The sequence below is a fragment of the Cimex lectularius genome, unplaced genomic scaffold (genome assembly GCF_000648675.2).
Source record: "Cimex lectularius strain Harlan isolate CLEC.00 unplaced genomic scaffold, Clec_2.1 scaffold190, whole genome shotgun sequence".
NCBI classification, from domain to species: Eukaryota; Metazoa; Arthropoda; class Insecta; order Hemiptera; family Cimicidae; genus Cimex; species Cimex lectularius.
In genome coordinates, this window is record NW_019392798.1 from 572398 (window position 1) to 595636 (window position 23239).

The 23239-nt window shown below is 36.7% G+C and overlaps 1 protein-coding gene across 2 annotated transcripts; it reads left to right on the top strand.

Annotated features, from left to right (window-relative positions):
- The first annotated feature begins 227 nt into the window (after positions 1-227).
- On the top strand, positions 228-21253 carry LOC106664332 (general transcription factor 3C polypeptide 1). 2 transcript variants are annotated; one of them, XM_014389992.2, is made up of 32 exons: positions 228-636; positions 701-894; positions 5123-5259; positions 5328-5574; positions 5656-6040; positions 8182-8398; positions 8459-8654; positions 8715-8833; positions 8896-9034; positions 9092-9269; positions 9327-9457; positions 9535-9769; positions 9833-10022; positions 10081-10171; positions 10236-10413; positions 10477-10648; positions 10721-10817; positions 12487-12948; positions 13017-13154; positions 13242-13429; positions 13512-13623; positions 13992-14200; positions 14256-14433; positions 14509-14598; positions 14655-14806; positions 14877-15030; positions 15093-15178; positions 15233-15377; positions 20078-20526; positions 20595-20787; positions 20885-20975; positions 21034-21253. In XM_014389992.2, the coding sequence occupies exons 1-32, from the start codon at positions 561-563 to the stop codon at positions 21183-21185; spliced, it is 5781 nt and encodes a 1926-aa protein (XP_014245478.1). In that variant the 5' UTR covers positions 228-560; the 3' UTR covers positions 21186-21253. The 2 variants fall into 2 exon arrangements, with proteins under 2 accessions (XP_014245478.1, XP_014245477.1); XM_014389991.2 differs by having other exon boundaries at positions 229-636; positions 14874-15030.
- The last annotated feature ends 1986 nt before the right edge of the window (positions 21254-23239 follow it).

Genomic DNA, 23239 nt, shown 5'->3' on the forward strand with positions numbered 1-23239 from the left:
AAACATTGTTTTTTAATGTTCACAATGTTTGATAAAACACTAATATTCACGTACGGGCGCATTTAAATTTGATTACTTTCCCGCTTTTGTTATGTCTCAAAGTGTTTGTTTATAGGTTCTAAATCAATGAAATACGTTCATCGGTTGTTTATTCAAATAAATATTTGTCTGAAAGGATAATATTCCTTTATTTAAAGATAAGTAAATATTGTTATTCCTGTTTATGATGAAGTGGAAAAAGAGAAAAGAGAAGGGAGTAAGGGACGGCTTAGTTGATGTTGCAGCCTGCAGGTAGTTCTTTTGATGGTTGATCAACACAACAAGATAGCAAATGTGTAGGTTTTGTCTTAAACATACAAACATTGCGTGTCAGTAAATTTGAATATAGAAAGGAAAGCACAAAAGTGTTCGAACATGAACAATATACTTACCCCTATGCTTTTGAACTTTTCCATACTGTGAATGTATAAAAAATGTGCCCCACGGTGAAATAAATAAGTTTAGACTTATTGAAATGTCACAAGGATCATCACTTCAGAACTAGAAAACCGTAAAGCACGATGAATGATCAAAATTTTGTAGCAGCACTCCTCGAAGAGATTGCGCTCGAAGGGCTCGATGGAATAACCATCGAAGGTATTGTTACTTATACAAATTGAATTACTAATAAACTATCTTTTATTTAATTTATTTTTTGTAGCATTGTGGCTTCGTATTGATGACCGGTCTAGTTTTCCGATCAAGCCGATTGAAGATTGCACCAAAGTCTATCTGTGGAACTTTATCCGCAGGCTGGCCAATGTCGAGTTCTACGAACTGCCAGTTCCTAGGAGCCCTTTGGTCATCTTCCACAGATTGGACCATGTAGACTCTGCAGGAAATTATTACGAACCGGTATATTGCATATTAACTTATGAATTGTTTCTGATTGTCCTGGCCTGCTTGTTCTCTTTGTCTCACTGATGAAGTTTTTCACCATCTTTAGTGGTTGATTTGAGTTAATTTTGTAATGGCGACTTAGGGATGTGGTACAAAATACACACGACCTACCACTGAAGAAGAAATATGATTAAAGGCAAACACATCAGACATACAAAACTAGAACAGGCAGACCAGGATGATGGTTGATCCTCAGAATTACAGTGTCACAATTACATAGACAATGAATACAAGGATTTTATAAAATTGTTGTTCAATTTATTAGTAGTTGAAAAAATATATTTTACTTTTAACAACTTGTAAATCAATTTTGGGTTCAAAGAGGGTTATCATTATGTATCTTGTAATTTTCCTTATTGATCATTAATAAACTTTAAGTTTATACCGCCTCTGCATTAATGCAAGGGCTCCGATGATCATCTTTAGAAGTCGCCCCACGCAGGAACCCCATGGATCTCTCGTAACTGATCCTTTTAAAATTTAAAGCGTGGGCAGGGCTTTGTTGAGGAGAGGTCTAGTTACCATTGACACCCTCTCCAAGCTCACTAGAGATACTTTGATGTCAAAGTCTGTTTCAACAAATGGCTTTGGCTCAACTTCCCAGTACATCAAGAATACTGTTGTCTAAGCAGATTATCTTCTTTATCACCAGGTGAAGTGGGCAGGATCACAAAAAACAAGAAGAAACAAAAAGCCTCTGGGCAGACTTTCCTTCCGCATAAGGCTGTAATACTACTAACTCACATTTTCAATAGTCATTCTTGACTTTACAAACCGTTGAAAGACATCAAAAATCATATTTAACAAAAAACAGGAAAACCCACATGGCACACTATCAAAACACAAAATAGATTTTTAGGGCCCAAGTAACTTAATAAGTAAATTTTCAAGAGCTTATTAAGGTCGTAGGCTTCTATTATTCTGTATTGGGCATTCCTGCTGGCAGCACATCTGCTGAAGAGCGTTCTTCATTTCACCTCCATGGGAATGGTCTTCATTTTGCTCATCTCGTGGAGGCGCTCAGTCCATCTTGGGCAGGGGATGACAAACCTCAAAAACTTATTTTGGATCACTTGTAACATGTTGAGGTTTGTCTGGCGTGATGCTCCAAGCAGGGCAAGTGTACAGAAGCATGGGCTTAACAATGCTGCTGAAAGAGCTTTTTGTTAAAAGCACTCAACATGGAGTCCCACGATTGTAGAGGAAACAGCAGACTCATAGCAGTTTTTCCGCGGTCTATTCTATCTCCTGCTTGGTGAATGTCAGGCTGCTATCCATTGTCAAGCACAGATATTCCAAAAGAAGGACTGAATGATATTTCCTGATGCCATGACATGGTCGATTACTGCAGGTCTTCTTTTGGTGAAGAGCATGGCTTCTGTTTTGGCGCAGAGTTGATGTTAAGTTTCTTTGGCAGAAGCGAGCAACTTTTCCAATTTCGGTGCTGAGCCTTCTCGTTACTGTGCTTGGCCTTCAAGAAGATGTTAATGGAGCAAGGTTGTTTGCATAGAGAGCCAACCTGCAGGTCTTGGCACACTATCAAGTTACATGCTGTCTGCTTAGTATGGTATGGTAGAAAAGGATACTAGGAATCGGGGTTTGTACTCCCCAGGCACTGCAGCCTTCTGGCTGTACTTTCCTAGTTCCTTAGTTCAGTCAATAGACTCAATCCTTCTTCTTAGAAGTATCAGGTCATTGACTGTTGCTGCTGCAATTTGATTCCCTAAGTTTTTTTTACGTAGGTTAGATTAAACCTCCATTGAGCTGTTGCTTCGCATTCGAAGATGATATGAGTGGCTGTTTCCTCCTCCTCTTTACATAATCTGCAAATGCGACCATCGCTTTATATACTCATGTTGTGTAGATGTTTTCTCAGATGCCAGTGACAGGTTAGTAGTCCTACCTCTGAGTTTGGCCATCTCCAATTGCAGCAGTGCTTTTGCCAGTCTCGGTGAGGGTTGTTTCATCATAAGTTTACTATGTCTAGCACCGCTAGAGTTTATCCACTTCTCCTTTTGTTTTGCTTGGATCCATTCTGCGATGGAAGATTCTATAGTTGGTCTTGTTATCCCAAGAATAGGTTCGGGGCCTATGTATGGTCTTGCAGATCCTCTGCTGACTGCTTACAAATCAGCAAAATATTTCAACATTTGCTACTAGTGCATGGAAGCTCATATTATAAAAAAAAGGAACAATTTGGATTCCAACGTGCACTTAGCAACACAGGGTCAGCTTACAAGCGTAGTAGCATAACAGAGGGTTTTAATAATAAGATGCACACTGAGATGGCTTTGTCCTATCTCAAAAAGGCTTTTGGCACTCTCTGGCTATATATAAAATAAATATTATTTGTAACTAAAAAAACAGAAATGTTTGTGTGTCGCATAACCAAGAATCAAGAAGTACAGAATGGACCTCTACGCTAACGACTTAGCATGGTTCATAGCATCGTGGAGGCCAATCAAGAGACTGGGTGAGTTCGAATATTGACAGAATCGCCTATTTTCGCAATGTAAACTTAAAATCAATTAATCTAAAACAAAAAGTCAACCTCTTCACCATGTGGTGACTGGACATGTCATAGTAGCTGGTAACTGTATTTCCTGGTTGGAGTGCATTAAATACCTCGGCTTTATCCTGGACAGAGGTCTAACTTTTACCAGACAGGATGTAAGAGTCGCCAATGAAATTTCCATCCCCAATATGACTATTAGATCCATTATTAATTGAGTAAGCTAGTGTATTTTGTTTATCAAGTTCGTTCAAAATATTGGGGTTGCATAAAGCAAATGGATCCAAAATAGTTTGCCTTTTTTTCTGTGAACTGGTGCATATGATTCCTCCTAAATTGTAAATAAATTCTCGTCTATGAGAGAATATATTTATGAAAAAAAACGAAAAATTGTTACTAAAATTAAAATTCTGTTATATTTTATACCACTGGTTCAAATTTAACAAATATCACTGTAGTAGAAGAGGAACGCACGTTATTTTCTCGGCCATTGGAAGAAAGCCGTAGTCGAAAATCCCGGGTTGTTGGGATCAAATTGTATGTCAGGACTTAGTCTCACAGTCAGTTGGTTGAACATCACCAACGTTGGGAAATTTTGTATGTTAAGTGAATATGGACGATCAAAAATTATGCATCCAGTATGAGAGCAGCCTAAAGGACAATCAATTACGATGTGGGATACAGTGATAGGAGATGTGGACATATGGGTTAAAGGTTCTTTTGAGGATGAAACTATCCAGCTTAGAGGGTTTATACGTTTCTTCTTTTTGGGAAGGTCTGTTGAATTTTGTTTTTTAATCAAGGCGCTTGTTTTCTAAGCGTCCTCATTCATGCCTCTAGGCCTTCCAGAGCTGGATAAAGTGATGGCGGAGTCACTGAAGGCTCGAACTCGAAGAGTACCGGTTGAGGCTCTTGCGATTCTGTACGCTGTTTCCTTCTCAATTATGCCAGCCTGGCCACGAATCCATTTGTATGACTTGATATTTCTTTAATTTTATAAGAATATCATGGTCGTTTGGATTTAAGTTGTTCTTTGGTGTGATCAGAGTTGAAAAGGATGTCTGACGGCATTTCCACAGACTACAGCAGATCCTACATGTACCACCTTCAGACAAAAATACAAATCTTTAGGGACATCGGTGGCCGCAGTGGTTTAGGCGTTTAGGCGCTCATCACTGTAAGGTAAAGGTCCCAGGTTCGAATCCAGTGGCCCTCCATTCGAACCCGATATACTTTCAAATGGGCTTTTTTTCAAAAACACCAGCACCCCAAGGGTTCAAATAACTTTGTAGTTGAAATACCCTCGTTAAAAAAAAAAAAAAAAAAAAAAAAAGAATCATTAAAGGAGAAAGGTTTCTCTTTTCCTTTCATTTTTCCTCTCAAAATTAGAATTGATTCAACAAGTAATAAACTTCAATTTTTTTTTTACAAGTCAAAGGAAAAGTGGTAAATAGTTTTAGATCAGTTTTAACCTAAAGTTTGTTGAATGTTTCACATTCATCATTCTTCAAATATTTCCATAGTTGACATGAGCGGTTCCTCGTTATAAATTTGTTTTTGATTGTAAGACTAATTATGTTTTGTATTTATTGGACATCAAAATATGCTCGTCTAAATGATTGATTTTTTGTTTTTTATTTAATCATTGCCTAATTTATTTTGTAATTTTAGGAAAATATACCTCCATGTCCGTATCCACATAAGCCAGTTATATACAACGGCATCAAAGGGTCTTGCAGTACTTTTCATGAAAGGATCGACATTACATCTTCCGTTCGTAAAATGTCTTATTCGGAAGTGATCGCAAAGTAATTAATATCATTCTCATTGTGACATGTTATAGAATTGTTTTAAAGCTGTTATTTATTTTTTTAAGTTGGGGAGAAAAATTAGTTATTGTAGCTGATCAGTGCACAAGAAAACAAGTTCTGTCGATTCCAGAATTAAATCCACTCGTGGAACTCACGGATCTTCAATACTGCGTTTTAGAGAGAATCGGCAGATCGAGATATTCGGGTGAAATCACCCAGGGAAAATATGGACTTCAGGTTATAACTGAAGATCCCAAAATGCTTTTTTATTATAGAAAGTTTCTCTATAAGCATAAATTAATAACAAAGCAGGTGAATATTTTTTTTCCTGTGTGATTTAAAAAAACTGACCAAACTAAAGCATATTTTATGAATAAAAATTTGTTTTTTTAGGTTTTCCATTTGAAACTTGGTAAACATAATTGTACAGGATCTTTACTCCACATTCCTAAATTTTCTTCTAAAGTGAAGTCGAAGCAGAAATCAGACGTTGAAAAACTTTTTGAATACTTGAAGCAACAGCCGGGAAATTTCGCCTTGTATAAAACCATGTTGCAACACTTCGACGCCAAGCTTGACATAAAGAAAATTTTGCAAAAGTATCCGAAAGTGTTTCAAAGCAAATTGGTGTCGTACAGGACGATTTATCCGAAAGCGCCGATGTACGAGTGGAAAATGAAATCGGGCGTTGCTGAAAAATCATTACGGATATTAAAACTAATGAACCCGAACGAAAATTTCGATGGTGAAGAGGAAGATGAAGATGATGATGAAAATGGTAACATTTATAAATACAAAAATTTGACTTAAATTTATTTTTAGGAATTGTAAACTCCACACTGCTCCATATCCCTATTTCTAAGCAAAACAAGAATATGAGGTACGCACATGTCTACTTTTTGTATAGTAAAAAAAAAGAAAAGAAAAGTGAATCGATGCCAGATATGCACACATAGTCAACTTATGATTACAAAACCCTCATGAAAACATTGTTACAGTTAGACAAGGAAAACTCAAGAGGCTATATTCTGGTCTTTGACACCTGAGAAAACATCTACACTACATGCATATGCGTACATTCGACCCATTTGTAGGTCATGCATACTCATAGACCCCTTTTTTCTGGTTTTGAACCCTCCTTTTCTCTGGTTTTTAGTCTCTTCTTGTCTCTTGCTTTTAGTTTCTCCTTTTCTCTGTTTTTCGTCTCTCTTTTTCTCTGGTTTTTGGTCCCTTCTTGTCTCTGGTTTTTGGTCCTCCTTGGTTTTTGTCTCTACTTTTCTCTGGTTTTTGGTCTCTCCTTTTCTCTGGGTTTTTGGACTCTCCTTTGTGCTCTCTTTCCCCCCTCTCTCTCCCCCACTCCCACTCCCTCCTCCTTTTCTCTGCTTTTTGCTCCCCCCTCTCACTCTCTCCCCATCCCTCCCTCACTCTCCCTCCCACTCCCCCTCCCTCCTCATTTTCTCTGCTTTTTGCTCCCCCCTCTTTCACTATCTCCCCATCCCTCCCTCTCTCTCTTGCTATCTCTCCCTCCCTCTCCCACTCCCACCTCCTTTTCTTTGCTTTTTGCTCTCCCTCCCTCCTCCCATTCCCACTCCCTCCTCCTTTTCTCTGGTTTTTGGTCTCTCTGCTCTATGTTTTTCACTCTCTCTCCTTTGCTCTGGGTTTTTGGACTCTTCTTTGTGCTCTCTTTCCCTCCTCTCTCTCCCACTCCCACTCCCTCCTCCTTTTCTCTGCTTTTTGCTCCCCCCTCTCACTCTCTCCCCATCCCTCCCACTCCCACTCCCTCCTTCTTTTCTTTGGTTTTTGGTCTCTCCTGTTCTCTGGGTTTTCAGACTCTCCTTGTTTCTAGATGTTGTACTCTCCTTTTTGCTCTCTTTCCCTCTCACTCTCTCTCTATCCCTCTCCTCACTCCCTCTCTCCCTCCCGCTCCCTCCTCCTTTTCTCTACTTTTTGCTCCCCCCTCTCACTCTCTCCCCAACCCTCCCACTCCCACTCCCTCCTCCTTTTCTTTGGTTTTTGGTCTCTCCTTTTCTCTGGGTTTTCAGACTCTCCTTGTTTCTAGATGTTGTACTCTCCTTTTCGCTCTCTTTCCCTCTCACTCTCTCTCTATCCCTCTCCTCACTCCTTCTCTCCCTCCCACTCCCTCCTCCTTTTCTCTACTTTTTGCTCCCCCCTCTCACTCTCTCCCCATCCCTCCCTCTCTCTCTTGCTCTCTCTCCCTCCCTCTCCCACTCCCTCCTCCTTTTCTCTGCTTTTTGCTCTCCCTCCCTCCTCCCATTCCCACTTCCTCCTCCTTTTCTCTGGTTTTCGGTCTCTCCTTTTCTCTGGGTTTTGATCTCTCTCCTCTATGTTTTTCACTCTCTCTCCTTTGCTCTGGGTTTTTGGACTCTCCTTTTCTTTGGTTTTTGGACCCTCCTTGTCTCCGGACGCTCTTTGTCAGCAGACTCATGACTCAACTCCTGGTCTTTACTCGTTTGATTTTCCAATCCTTTCCTTTTGTATTGCCATAGAGTGGAGGGAAAGAAAAACAAATTTTTGAGGTCTGGTGGTCAAAGGCCTTCTATGACGGTTGATGGCCATCTATTTGATTAATACAATGATCCAATTGTCAATGGTAGACCCTAGCTGGATGACCCCTGTCACCATTGTACGAAGACTTTCCCTTAGCCCATATTTTTTGTTATTTATTGAGGTTATTCAATTGTTGCATTTCTACTCCCTCCAGATTTTAAAGACATACCTTTGTTTCCTGCGGTTCATCAGATGTACACCCTAGCATAAACAAGTACCAAATTCCTTATAAACTATTGTTTTTTATTAAAAATCACAGCTTTACTATTTAATCTAACTTGTATTAAGACCAGTTTACATAATGAAAATTAAAACTTGGTATTTTTTAAAACAATGATTTATTATTTTTAGGTTTGCTTGATACGAGTTTTAGAAGATTGGACCGCTCGATGATCAGGCAGTGTTATTCCTTTGTGGAACAAGCCGGCCCTCGAGGATTGACGCAAGTTTCTATTGGATCATTGCTAGCAGCCCCTTCACTGCAAGCCCGATGCCTTTGTAAATATCTTTTAAAACGCAACATTTGCGGCACTGCTATGATTGATTTAGGCCGACAACGTATAAACCAGTAGGTTTCTTTAAAAATTTTATCCTTGCATATTTTAATTTAATTAATTTTTTTTTGTAGCTTTTATAGTAAAAAGTTTGATTCATCTAAATACATGATGAAAAATGTGATGATGGCAGAGAAGAGTAAATTGATGGAAATGGTGACTCCACAAGATGAAGATGATGGTACTAACACCGGTAAAACGAAAAACAAAAGGGCAGCAAAAGGGAAACAGCCGGTTAAAAAAAAATTAAAAGTCGTCGAAGAAAACGGGGTATTAATATAAATAATTAGCCGGAATAATTATATTTTATTCATTCGTTTTATTTTTCAGCCTTCTTTCTTTAAAAATATATTGAAAGAACCGTTGCCGACTTCAAGGCCCAGTCAGGAGGATATCGATGCTATAGAAACTAAAATTGTCGCTTCTACCATCAAACCAACATCGGACAAGTATGACTTTTAAACATTTCTCTGCTTATCGTGATAATCTTCTTTTTTTCTTTTTTTTAAAGAAATTTTCCATCATTAACTGGTGACCCTTCTACATCTAAGATGAACAACTTGACAGTTAGGATTCTAAAAAGGGCCAATTTAATCATGCAAGCCGTTAACACGCACAAAGTGATCCATGACCCTCAAAAATTACAAAGGGTAATTATAAAAATAAAACTTTTAACGGATAGTTTGTCTATATGCCAAGCTTTTTAGATGATCAACGAGGAGGAAAACTCAGAAGGTTCTATGTACACTGTTGATAGAAAAACTGTACAAAGATTGATTGAAAAATTAGAACTGGACGGGCACATTCGAACGATTAAGGTGACCCTAAAGGGCCACGGGAGGGAGAAGCATATGACATTCATCTGTCATCCTTCAGTCGATCAAGGTACCGAAAAAAAAAAAAAATAGAAATATCTCGAAAAAATAAATTAATATATTTCAGACCATTCTGAAATCCAATCGGCCATTGAACAAGCAAAAATGAAGCTGCCGATTATAACGAAAGACTTGATGAAAAATAAGAATGATAAAGCTAACCAAGCGGCTAAATATGAAACTTTAACATACAACCAAGTAAATTGATTTGTTTTTATTTAAAAAAACTGGATTTTTTCTTTTTTTAACAGTGTATTTGGTCGGTTTTTCTTTAGAAAGCAGGGCGAAAATACGGGTTCAAACCTAAATTTGTTCGGATGAAAATTCTACATATGTACATGCACTACTTGCTCTACAGCTATGATGGAAACCCCATCACAGACGAAGACGTGCTTAAGTCAGTTGTGGCGGAAGCGAAAGTAGATGAAAGTTTTATCAAAGAAATGTCAACGCTGTACAGAACGACAATTGACTGGAGAATGTTCATTTCTCCTCTTCCATTTCATGAAGGTAAAATTTACTTTTAAGTAGTTATGATTTAAAATTATACTTTTTTGTTTGTTTTTTGTAAAGGGTACAGCAAGGGTTGGTGCCTCATAAGCGATCTTCTTGTCCGACTGCCGCTTACACTTTTCCTCGCTATAGTCAACGTTCCATATGACATTCCAAACATAATGGATTATTTGAACCACCCAATAAGGAAATACTTTTTGGTCAAACACCTCCCGCATGAAATTGCTAACCAGTTGACTGTCAATCGGAAGTAAGTGCTCATTGAAATCACGATCAAAATATATTTTATTAGTGTGATTTGTTTATAGGTATATATTTTCAATAAGCGACATTGTTTCACGCCTTGGCTATATTGGCCTATTGCAAATGGGACCACACAAATTAAAGGAGAAAGATCAGGTCGGTTTTACAATTTAAAACCCCGACTATCGTCTGACTTGATCATTTTATGCATTAATTTTAGGTGTTTGTTTATTTAAACAAACACGCTGTGCTTCTTGACACGACAACATCTGAATCTGGGTACAATCACATTTCGTCTTCTATGAAATACGAACAGATGAATTATAATTTTAAAACGATCAAAGATGTCGAACAATACTGGTACGATTTGTGCAATTTCGCCATGCATACAAATTTAGGTGAGGCATTATTTCCATTAAAACCTTACGGAAAAAAAAAATTATATAACATGATTATACTAGGATGTCGGACAAGCATGACAGGGCAACCCGTCGTCATCGAAAATGTAACAACAAAATTACAGCTTTTGGAGGCAATAAGTCCGAGACAGATTGAAGAAGCAGTTGAGTTAGATATGGGCTACCTCCCTGGCGACAAACTTGGTGCGGGTGGTCTTGACAGCGATATGTTTGTGTAAGCTACTGATTCAGACAATTTTTTTTTTAATTGTATATTTGTTTTTATATATAATCCCAATTTTTATAGTCACTTGAAGCGTAATTGGTATTGGACAAATGAAGGCAAAATTGACCCAAGTCATCCAACTGTTAAAAATATCCTAGATCCTCCTCATATGAAAGGGGTAAGTCACTCCAAGACACCCACACATACGAAAAAAAAAAAAAAAAGAAAAGAACACTTTTATTTACTTGTTTATTTTCTTTAATTTATTTATTTATTACATCAACGGCAAGTAGCCAATTTTACAACAGTACACATACTCAAATTATATGGAATTACACAGCTTTAATTTTGACCAGAGATGAACAGAATAAGTCCAGATCACTACTTTAGTTATTATTGTAGGAATGGGAGCATTTTTTATGTAGTTCGTTTTACATAATGGTATAAAGAACAGAGGAGTGAATCTGGTCCTCTTATCTGGTACATTAAAGGATATCTTCTCCAACAATTCAGGATGACTAATCATAATCCTTAAAAGTGTTGCAAGAAAAACAATATCAATTGATGATCTACCATCTTCTAATGAACTAATGTTCAGTACATTTTTTTTATACGATATCCAACTAGAATTTAGACCAAGTTTGTAAGAACAGTGTTTAAAGGTGGCCATTCATGATCGCGCCAAATGGAACCGTGCCAAGCCGTACAGCTCCATTTGGAGTTCCTGAAATTTGAGGGGGCATTCACGACCGCTCCACAGCCAGTCGCTCCAAACGTCATCTAGTGAATTACCTTCTCAAAATGGATGACTATCTCTTGTGCCACGCTGCTGTTTGTTTATATATTAAAAGCAAAAAAACAGAAGAGGAAATGGTGTAAGAAGTGACTCCTGAACAGAAGCTGTAATACACACATTAATTTGATGAAAGATCTTTCCCTTGAACCCGCTGATTGGAAGAACTATTTAAGGATGGATGAAACGTCTTATTTATTCATTATATTTAGTGTTCTATTGACCAAATTCTTTCAATTAATTAATCTTTTTTGTAAGGTTTTGGTTGAAATGAAAAAGCTTGTGCCACGAGCGAGATCTGAATCCATGGCCTTTGGATAAATACGCCGCTGCTCTACCACTTGAACTATCGTGACTTCGGACACCAAAAAATGGCAAAAAGAGAGAAAATTCGAAAGGTTGTAGGTTGAGATGGGGAGTTGGTGTCCAAGTGGATCGAACTATCGTAGTCACGATAGCTCAAGTGAGAGAGCAGTGGCGTATTTATCTGAATGTCATAGATTCGAATCCCCTCGTGACACTATTTTTTTTCAACCAAAACGTTACAAAAAAAAAAGATTAACGTCTTATTTATATTTACTACAGCTTGTTACCCCCTTCATTAGAAAACAAAAGACAGTCATGAGAGAAATCATCGGATAATAATGATAGAAGTCTCCTTATAAGACAGGAAGTTTTTATTTGCTTGAATGTATATTGTGGGAGGGTCAACGGTGGAGTACCCACTCAATTACTTTAGTGCATACGGTGATTTGTAACGGCATATAAGCTCTCATATTTCAATGGTACGGTCGATGGGTGATCCCGGAAGAACTGAATCATAGATCATCTCCACCCGATTAAGAATAGGCGAGGTTGACACGACTGGGTCATGTGATATGTCTGATTTGGATGCATTTTATTTAATTGCACTGCCAATCCTTGGCTCCATATAGAGGGGTCATATAAAGGCCACTAGTTTCAAAAATTAGTCTTAAGAACTGTAATGAGGGTCCATTGAGCTTATAAGCAATATATAAGATTGATTGACATTTCAAATATTATTTTTTGCTAGGTTCAGAAAAAGAATGTTGGGAAGAAAGCAACTAAAGCATGCATACCGAAAAAATCGTCAGATAAAGAGAAAAGCAAGTCTAAGAAGAATGATAACGAACCTACCAGTACTAGTGGAGTTAATAATAGTGAAAATGTCTCACCGGTTAGTAACGCAGAAGGCGCCCAGGTATCAAAAGTCGATCAAAAGTCCAAGTATAAGTTGAAAAAGAGAGCCAAACACAGAAAAATAACGCGCATAGTCAAACCGAAAAGCACCAGATTCGGCAGGAGGCCGTATTACGACCAAGTGGATAAAGAGGCATTGAGAAGAATGGTGAAGTTAAGAGTCGACTGGATGTCTGCTGAGGACAATCTACTGTTGATTTGTAAGGTTGCATCGCTTTACATGACAACAAACAACAAACGACACATAGCTAAAAATTTCTTCGTCATAAGAGAAATTCTCCACACAACTTACCCGGTAAGATTAACAAAATATCGCTTTAAAAAATCAAATTGAAACTACATTTTTTTTTTTTTTTTTTAAAGGAAATTTCTAAAAACAAAACATCCAGAGCTTGCCAGAGGAGGATGCACTACATGATGCGCAATCCTTCAACATCACACAGTGTGTACATGTGTTTAGAAGAAATAAAACAGGATCCAGAAATTAACGATAAGTTTAGCGTGAGTATTGAGAAAAATTCGTCTAATTTGAAAATTATACAGTCGAATAGTCAAACAATATAATACAAATATGCGTAATAATTTTAGAGCTCTGTCGAAAAACTCGATGCGCTCATAAAAGCCAAAGGCGAGGGGCCAAAAGGATATCAAAAAGAGTTTGACAAAATATTCACAAGTTTGGTGTACAAATTGCTCGGCAAGTTAAAGACTATCACAAACAAGGATAACATATCGCTGGACAACATTTCAATTCCTGATACGCTGGAAGAATTCAAGTGAATATATCCCTATTTAAATAAATAAATTAGTTAAAACTAGTCAAAAAATGAGGTATTTTATGTTAATGCCTGATTTTAGAAAAGCGTATAAAACGGTCGTACCCAAAAACCTAAACATGAGGTATGGAACATTTAACGAAGTTCAGAATACAGTCGACATACTTTGCTCCGTAGTCAACACAATCATACACGTAAATATGACTAAAATATTTTTTCTGTTTTTGTTCTTTTTTTATGAGTGGTTTATTTATTTATTTTTTTATTTATAGGCCTTTTTTTTTAATGTGATTGAAGAAATTTTCAAATCGTCCAAACGTTCTGTATCTATTGGCCATTTTTTAAGATATTGAAGAAATTTTCAAATCTACGGCGTTTTGGCATTCCGTGCCATTTTCAAAAAAAAAATTCCAGAAATAAATTACTTGAAATTGGAACAAGATGTCAAAACAGTGTAGATTTTAAAATTTCTTTAACCATCTTAAAAAAAGAACTAAAAATTTTAAAAAATAAATAAACCATCCATATTATAATTTCAATATCTCGAGTTTAAAATGTTTAGAGCTCACTGTGTTGTACAACGGACAAGACGTCATATTCGTACCAGCTGTTTTTCATCTACCAACAATACCCAGATAAGCTTCTAAGGTCTGTTATGACTAAGTGTAGGACGATGTCTATCGTTTCTTGCCGGAAGAGACACAAGAAATGGCGATCGGCTCATACTGGTTGTCTCCCTCTGTCTTCATCGCCGTACCAGCTCTCAATAACGTAAAAGCCTGTTTTTATAATATTGCCGAGTTGATTTTTCATAAATTTCCCACAGGTACGTGAACATATTGCAAACAAGGTACCAATACCAGATTTACTCTGAAGCGCACAACTGCCTCACGAGTATTCTCGATTTGGAACAGCCCGGTTCAAATATAATAACGGATGTGGAGCTTAACGTCACAAACGGAGGAGAGTGTGCAAGCATGGTCGAACTTTATTCAGCGGGTTTTGTTAGTAATTGATAAATAATTTTCTAAATTTCACTTCCTCTTTTAATTATGAGTTGTAATTTAAAAAATTCACAGGTTGAAATGGGAGTCACTTTTCCTGAACATTTAATCGTACTCGATCCAAGGCTGTCTGAAACTGAGGAAAGTTACAACCTGATCATGAAGGTATAAAACAAAATTTACTTATTTAAAACATATATATGAAAATAAATTATTTTCAGAGGTTCAAAGAAATGCTTTCGGTTGTTTCATCGTCGAATAAAAAACTAGACAAAACTGAGACTCAGACTGATGAAGATGAAGAAGAAGAAGACATACAGACATGTCGGAAAACATCACAAACCAGTGAAACAAGCTCACGAGAGAAAGAACCGTAAGTATATTTTTTATTTAATTTTTATTAAATATTCTTTTTTTTTTTAACAATTAATTGATTTTAGTAGTAATTTTGGCGAAGAATTTAATTTATCTAATAAATCTGGTGTGGCAAATACTGCCTCGAGATTGGCCTTGTACATGATGAGGGATGAACCTTCCGAGTATTTGGATAAAGGTTTACAGCATGCTCATGATTATTTTGTTTTAAAACCTTGCAAAGTGGGTATTTAATTTATTTATCCATTAAAATAAATTATTTTATTTTATTTTATTTTTTAAAGATAACTGTGACTTTAAATAAAGAAAACGTGCACGGAGCAATTTATGACAAGGTCATTAAAAGCACAATAGAAGCAGAAATAAAGAGGTAAGCTTTTGGACAAAAGATCGGCAAGGTTTTACTAACAAAATTATTTCCTAGATTGGCCATTTTTCCGGAGGCGCACACAGATTCTGCTACGATTATCGATACATTGAAACAAGACCATGATGAGGCGAATCTTACAAAACTGATAACGTTTTTGGAGTGCAAAAAAGAACTTGGAGCAACATACAACGATATTGAGGTAAATAAGAAGGAATAGTTCAAACAATAATTATTTAAAATTAATTTCAAGGTGCAGCAATTACAAATTACGGAGAGGAAACTTTTTAGTCGGGAAAATAAAGTTTTTTATATTTTCCAGTTTAATTAAATTAGTATTAATGGTCAGTTATTGTCTACTCAAGTCCAAACTATATGGCGAATTCGCTGTACTTTAAGTGCATTTGTCCATTTTTTTCATCGGAAAAACGGACCGTGGTTTTTACCAGGCTTGTAGTGTTGTCTAGGCTACAATGAAAGTGTGTGTGTACATACAACGGATTTTTCTGTTTGTTTTTCTTGTATAAATAGTAGGCCAATAGTTTTTTTCTTATTGTTCAATATTAGACACATGTGTGAACTCTACCAGTTCAAAACTGAGCCAGGGAGAGACAGTACTCGAAGCCATGGTGGAAAATCTCATACGTACATGATGTCTGTTTATTGTAGGTCCGTTGTCCGATGAAAAAAACCAGACGTATACAAGTGCTCTAAAGCTAAGTTCACACGTAATGTTTTTTGTCGACTCGTTGGATCTATCAGTCCAAAGCAGGTTGTACACATGACACCGCAGGCTCTCTAGCTATGATGTGCCAAGACCTGTTTCAACTCATGATTTTATTCGGTGTTTTACAGTGGTGCTGTTTAGACAGTATTTTATTCAAGAATATTTTATTTTTATTGAACATAAAACCAACCCTCTGGGTGGTCTCCGGGGTTTTAGGGTAATTTGAGATCATTAATTGGTTTTCCTCTCTTCTCCTCTGCGGGGGTGTATTATTATTATTTTTTATTATCCATTTTTGGTCCCTTTATGTATATTTTTGTCATTCTTTTTGTTAACAGTAGTTTGACCCAACTTTTTTTATCTATAATTATTTAGAAATCGTGAGATGCGGTCTGGTGTGATGTAGGTTTCATAAAAACATTTTCTTTATCGTGCCAACGTTTCGATTTTTATTGAGATCATCTTCAGAGCCTGGGATTTACCAACATTGTTTACATTTAACAAATACATTTTGGATGTGGAAAAGTTAATTTATACAATGCAAATATATATTTTTTATATATTCAATCAAAGTATTTCTACTCACTCAAAGTGTTTGTCTTCTGTGTAATTGTGCCATTCTTGCGTGTCGTGTTGAGAGTGCCAGTGAGATTTTGCTGTTTTAGGTTTATATACGTTGCATTTTGAAGTTTTTATAAGTCCCCCCCCTTCAAAATCCAAGAATGGCACAATTACACATTTGAGTGAGTAGAAATACTTTGATTGAATATATAAAAAAATATATTTTGCATTGTATAAATTCACTTTTCCACATCCAAAATGTATTTTTTAAATTTAAACAATGTTTGTAAATCCCAGGCCCTGAAGATGATCCTCAATAAAGATCGAAACTTTGGCATGATAAAGAAAATGTTTTTCTAAAACCTACATCACACCAGACCGCATCTCACGATTTCTATATAATTGTCGATTAACGATCACAAATATCACCACACACTTTTTTATCTATGTTCAACAAGGTTTTTTTACACTCCCATCTCCACTAAATGTCAGCAATTTAAGCCGTAACAAGCTTTTTCATTTTGTTTTACTGATCACTTATAAATTATTGCTGGTTTACAGCTAATATAAATTTTTTCTAATCTGAACTAATTGGGTTGCCATTTAGTTAGCATTGATTAGCAAAATTACCCATTAGCAAAGCCCTCAATTAGTTCAAACGAGCAGGATTTATACTGTATTTTTTTTCTCCAGCCTTGAGCACATGCAAAATATTACAACTCACATTCAATACACATTCACACCTATATATCGGGTTGTCCGGAAAATAATGCAGGATTTTAAGTTTTCATTAAAAAAAATCTATATAAAATATTCTGTTTCCGTTTACAGGATTACTCATTTGTATGAATGTCAACACTTATTATTCCTCTTCCAAATGATATTGTTTGTTTACCTCTGTAGCATTCCGCTACTTGGAAATAATTCAGTCATCCTTATAATGTCAAAGCGAGAATTTCGTACGATTTTCTTTTACGAGTTTAAACTCGGCCGAAGCGGAGCCCAAACGGCTAGAAACATTAACCAAGTCTGGGGCGAGGGTTGTGTTAATGAGTGCACTGTGCAAAGGTGGTTTAAAAAATTTCGGGAGGGAGATTTCAGCCTTGAAGATGAAGAAGGTCGTGGAAGGCCTTCCTCTCTTAATGATGATGTTCTGCGATCAGTGGTGGAAGAAAACCCCAAAACAACTGTTCGAGAACTTGCAGAGCAACTCAAAGTCAGTAAAACGACCGTCGCTGACCACCTCAAGGCGATTGGAAAAGTGAAAAAACTCGAAAATTGGGTTCCACACTCATTAAACGATCGCCAAAAAAATCAGCGCTTTGATGTTTGTGCATCACTTCTTTGTCGAAACAAAAATGACCCATTTCTGGCCAGAATTGTTACATGTGACGAAAAGTGGATTCTCTACGATAACACTAGACGTTCTGGACAGTGGCTCGACAAAGGAGAAGCTCCAATACATTTTCCAAAGCCCCCAACTCATCAAAAAAAGGTAATGGTTACGGTATGGTGGGCTTCATTTGGTTTAATACACTACAGCTTCTTAAATCCTGGCGAAACCATCAATGCTGAATCATACTGTAACCAAATTAATACCATGCATCAGAAATTGGCAGTAATGAAGCCCTCTTTGGTCAATCGGAAAGGGCCCATTTTGTTGCATGACAACGCTCGACCACATGTGTCACGTGTAACGTCACAAAAATTATTGGAGCTTGGCTATGAAACTTTGCCTCACCCACCCTACTCTCCGGACCTCTCGCCTACTGACTACCATTTTTTTAGACACCTGGACCACTACTTACAACACATAATATTCAAAAATCAAACGGAACTGGAAAATGCATTTATTGACTTTATCAATTCTAAAAATTCTGAATTCTACTCAGACGGAATTAATAAGTTACCAACACGTTGGGAGAAATGTATTGAGAGTATGGGAAATTATTTTGATTAAAGAACATTGCTTTAAAGTAACTAGTTTCTTTTTTTTTTGTTTAATACCAAAATCCTGCATTATTTTCCGGACAACCCAATACATTGCATTCATTCTATTTGGTAGATGGAGTACTCAATATTCCTCCATCGACCTGCCTACAATAACAAACAAATCTAATGGGAATGCTATTCCACCATCACCTCCACCGTATTCATTCTAATAAATACAGTCACTCATATAAAACACAGAAACATAAAACACATATTTGAAACTCGCTACTATGTCCGAGAACTATTCTTACATCCGGTGGCATGCCTACACGCTCTCTGTATGGAGCCAAGGCAACATGCCTATATTACATGGGACACCGATGGGATCCCTCATGTCTGGTAAGGTTGGATGCTCCTGGTTCTGCCCTAGCATCAATAAAGGGGAATCAATTCCTTTGCCAGCAGAGATATCAATTTATTCGGCGGAATTATTAGCAATTAAGGCAGCTTTAACTTTCTTTACACTTAACCTTCCTACAACGAATCATATAATTTGCACAGACAGCCTCAGTGCAATCCAGTGCTTGCAAAACACATTTACTAACATTAAGAATTATATTGTAACTGACATAAAAAAGACTGTCAACAACTTTTCCACTTAAAAAAAAAGGTCTCTTTCGTGTGGATTAAAGGACATAAAGGCATATACGGCAACAAAAAAGCTGACAAACTTGCAAAAAATGCTACACAGTTACTCACCCCTAGAATCATAAGGATTCCTTCCACAGACCTTTTTCAAATATTGGAAACAAGAATTCAAATAGAATGGCAAACTGAATACTCTGCCTCGGATAAGGGAATGGCTTATAAAACATTACTTCCATTTGTGAAAACAATACCGTGGTTTAACAAACTAGACATGGCAAAAAAAGACAAAACCACCATACATCGGTTAAGAACAAACTATGGCTTCTGCATCATCTTCACAAGATTGGCATAAAACAACACCCAAATTGTGACACATGCGGAGTAAAGGAGGACCTAACTCACATAATGTTTCACTGCAGCCAACATTCGTCAGCCAGAAATAAATTCTACCAGGATCTGGAGAAAGAAGGAGTAGAACACCCAACTACGGAAAGTAAAGCCTATTCAAGAATCCGAGTGTGTATAACTTGATAATAAAATTTTTAAATGATGTGTCTGTGAAAATATAATATGAACTGTTTAAATTGTATATATCAAATTGTATATATTGTAACATGGCTGTATAATTTTTTGGTGCAAAAAAAAAATACATGGGACCCATCGAGCATTCTTTCTGTGCATAAGAACTGTATGTGGGCTTTGGCCCAACAGCAGTTCAACCACGTATGGCCAATCCTCAGTCAGGTTAGGACGATCTCTTGTCTCCTGCTCAGGTACTCTTGACTCACAAGAGTCTTTTTGATGACCACACCATCTTTCTTTTGTTGTGTTTTTCACTGCGTGCTTAGTGTCAGAAGGCCTGATCGTGATGGTCTGATCTGAAGGGTAGGACGTCCCCCGCCTAGTCACACCCTCCTAGTTCATTACCCTCCAGGCCGACGTGCCCAGAAACCCAGACAACAATCACTGTTACTATTAAATATAAACTTCAAATATTTTTCAAAATTGTTCTAATAAATGGCGATTTATTTCAGCAAAATGTTGGAGGTACGAAAGAAATTGCTGACATCTTAGATTCATTGGTGATGAGACAGTATGTGTTAAAAACCGGATGTGTCAATGTTCGATTTGTCCTCAACATGTTCACAAAGCATTGGCTCGTGAAATCTTACTATATACCACGCAGCAAAAGGGAATGTTTGGAAGACACGAGCAACGTTTCCTTCCATGTAAACTTAGGCGAACAAGACGATGAACCAGTGAAAAAGAAAACCAAGCTGTGTGATGACGACAACACGGCAAAGGGCAGTATGGATATAGACGAGGAAGAGCCGAAAACCCCTCCCGAATCGGAAGATAAAAATGACACAAATTCAGTTTCACCACCCGAAGGGCGGATTTTCCCCAAAACGATCAGCTATCAGAAAAAAAGGAAATGGGTCAATCTTCCAAGAGAAAATAGATTTCAAGAAATGGATTTTTCGTAAGTTTTCATGTTATTTTCCATGATAAAAATTGAAACTTTCATGTGTAATTTTAAATAACCCTTAGATCAATGGAACCAGTACATATTTCAATCCGGCCTTGGATTCGAATCGACGGAACGTTAAACCACAGAGTTCTAGATCGGCTTTTAGGTTCTATACTAGGTCACTGTATGACTTTTCCAGGCACATCTTTGAAAAGCATCTCAGAACGTTTTACACCGGCGCTTCAGCCTGTGCACACCTTTGATCTTCTTGATGTAAGTGAAATAAAGTTTGTAAATATTTATCACAAAATCTCACTACACTGTTTCACAAATAAAAATATTTCACTCTTAACGAACTTGATTGTTCCAGATATTGGTAAAAATAGGCTGTATAACTATGCACACAGTCAGACAATTGAATAAAGTGACCTTGTGCTCAAAGAGATCCCCTATTATTATCGGTACGTTTTATTAAGTTACATTTATCATAACACAAAAAGCTTATTTTTGAATTTTCAGAGGACTTTTCCGGCTTTGGAGACCCTTCCACACAAATCGTGGAGCCCGATAGTCTAGCGATATCGAGATTGGGCCATTTCATAGGGAAAACGTCATACAAGAGAGACTACGTGGATGCGTTGACTTACGCCAAAATTTTCGATAGATTATAAAATGCAATTTTACTTGTATTAACATATGAATTTATTTAATGATTTTATTATTGTCACCCCTGCATAGCCGTGACATTGTGAAAATAAATAATTTTATTTTTTGTTAAATAATTTTTTTTAAATATATCCAATACAAAGAAAGAAAGAATACAGAAATATTTGTTATTTGCAATATCATAATTTTATTTAATCATGAATCATAGTCCTCTCTTGACAATTTTTTTTAGCCATTTATATATTTCTTACTGTTCAGCATCCTTCTACATTTTTGCTCACAAAGGGGCATTTATTTATTTATTAGTATGACATTATATTTTAAAATTAATTAAGGTTTTCAGTTGAGATAAAAAAGTCAATGGCATGAGCGGGATTTGAACCCACGATCTTCGGCTTGATACGCCACTGCTCTACCACTTGAGCTATTGTGACCTCGATCCACTCGGACACCAACTTCCCATCTCAACCGCACCTTTGGAATTTCCCTCCTTTTTGCCATTTTTCAAATGACGTCAAATCGGATTGGATTCTCGACGACAAATGAAATGGCCACGGAGTGGGCTCGAACCCCGCTCGTGCCATTGACTTTTTTATCTCAACTAAAAACCTTAATTAATTGTAATATATTAATTGGTCAAGTGGACCACGAAATTAGTGATTATTTTAAAATTTCGACACCACCACAGTTCCATATGAAGTTTTGATGTTTTATCTTTTTTTAAGATTTGCATAGATCGTGCCTAGCGATTCAAGGTTAAAGGTTAAAGTGAGTCGATCTGTTGACAACCTAACAAACCATGACCAGTCTTTGTCTATTGTGCAATATCCGAAATCTAGAACTCTTCGTTAATCTTAAGGCTCTTTAAAAGATCCCAAAACTTTGTCAAGGACTTCCATATTTATCCTTTAGGTTTTGCCTTTCCCAGGTGTAGGAATCTCATTGTACACCAACACAGGACATGTTATGCCGTTTCCTTCCGGTTTTTCTGCTACTGCAATTCTGCACGTATGTGTACGGAGAGCAGTCAAAAGTCCTATTATCATTCTAGACCTAATCTCTTAGAAGTAATACTGTTAGTTTCTGATAGTCCTTTGACTAACATTTTTCACTACACTAGATGCATTCCAATTGAACTGAGGGATTTTTTCTTAATTCATTGTTTGATAGATGTACATTTTTGGCAATTTGGTATGGGGCAAAAGGGTTTCCAAACTTTGTCAATTTGCCGGCCTCCTACTGTATGTAAACTCTGGTATCTAAACAAGCGTAATTTTATTGTTTGATAGTTACCTATCATTCTGGTATGTCTGTCCTCACTGATTTTAATTGTGTTTCGTTTGCCATCGTCAGTTTGACAAATATAACCCCTACATACTGACGAAATGCTGAAACACATCTGAGTAAAAAAAGGCATACTAGAATGATATAAAACAATAGGTTTTATCAAACAGCAGACCACAGGAAGAATTCTCACAAGAGTAATTTTGTTTTTGTCCCTGTCTGACAGCGCCTGGATGCAATGCCAAATATCACTGAACTTTATTACCAATGAGATATTTGCTTTTTGAGTGGCCTGGCTGCCCAAGTAGGTAAATAAATAATCTAAATAAAATTGGTTAAAACACTTCAGTCATCTGTCAATTATAGGACAGTAACATCATATACAATCTTAACCAATATACTAACATCATTAACATATATAATAAAAAATATAGGTCTAATTATTGACCCATGTGGACATCCTGACTAGAACTTCTAAACCTAGAATTCACATTATTTACAACTTGTCAGTTTGCAAGAAAGCTTTTACAAAACTCTAACACATTACCCCTTATTCCAAAAAATTATATTTTTTTACAAAGGTTGGAGTGATCTTGTGTCAAATGCCCTGTTTAGATCGCACATATCCATATTCAGGTTTTCTCTGAATTCAAATGCATGGTATGCTTCGTTGGTTAAGTCGTGAAGCAGATCTATCGATACCTTTTTGATAATCATGTGGTTTAGAGAGTATGTTTTTCTAGCAATTTGTACGCGTTCAAAAAAACAAAGTTGA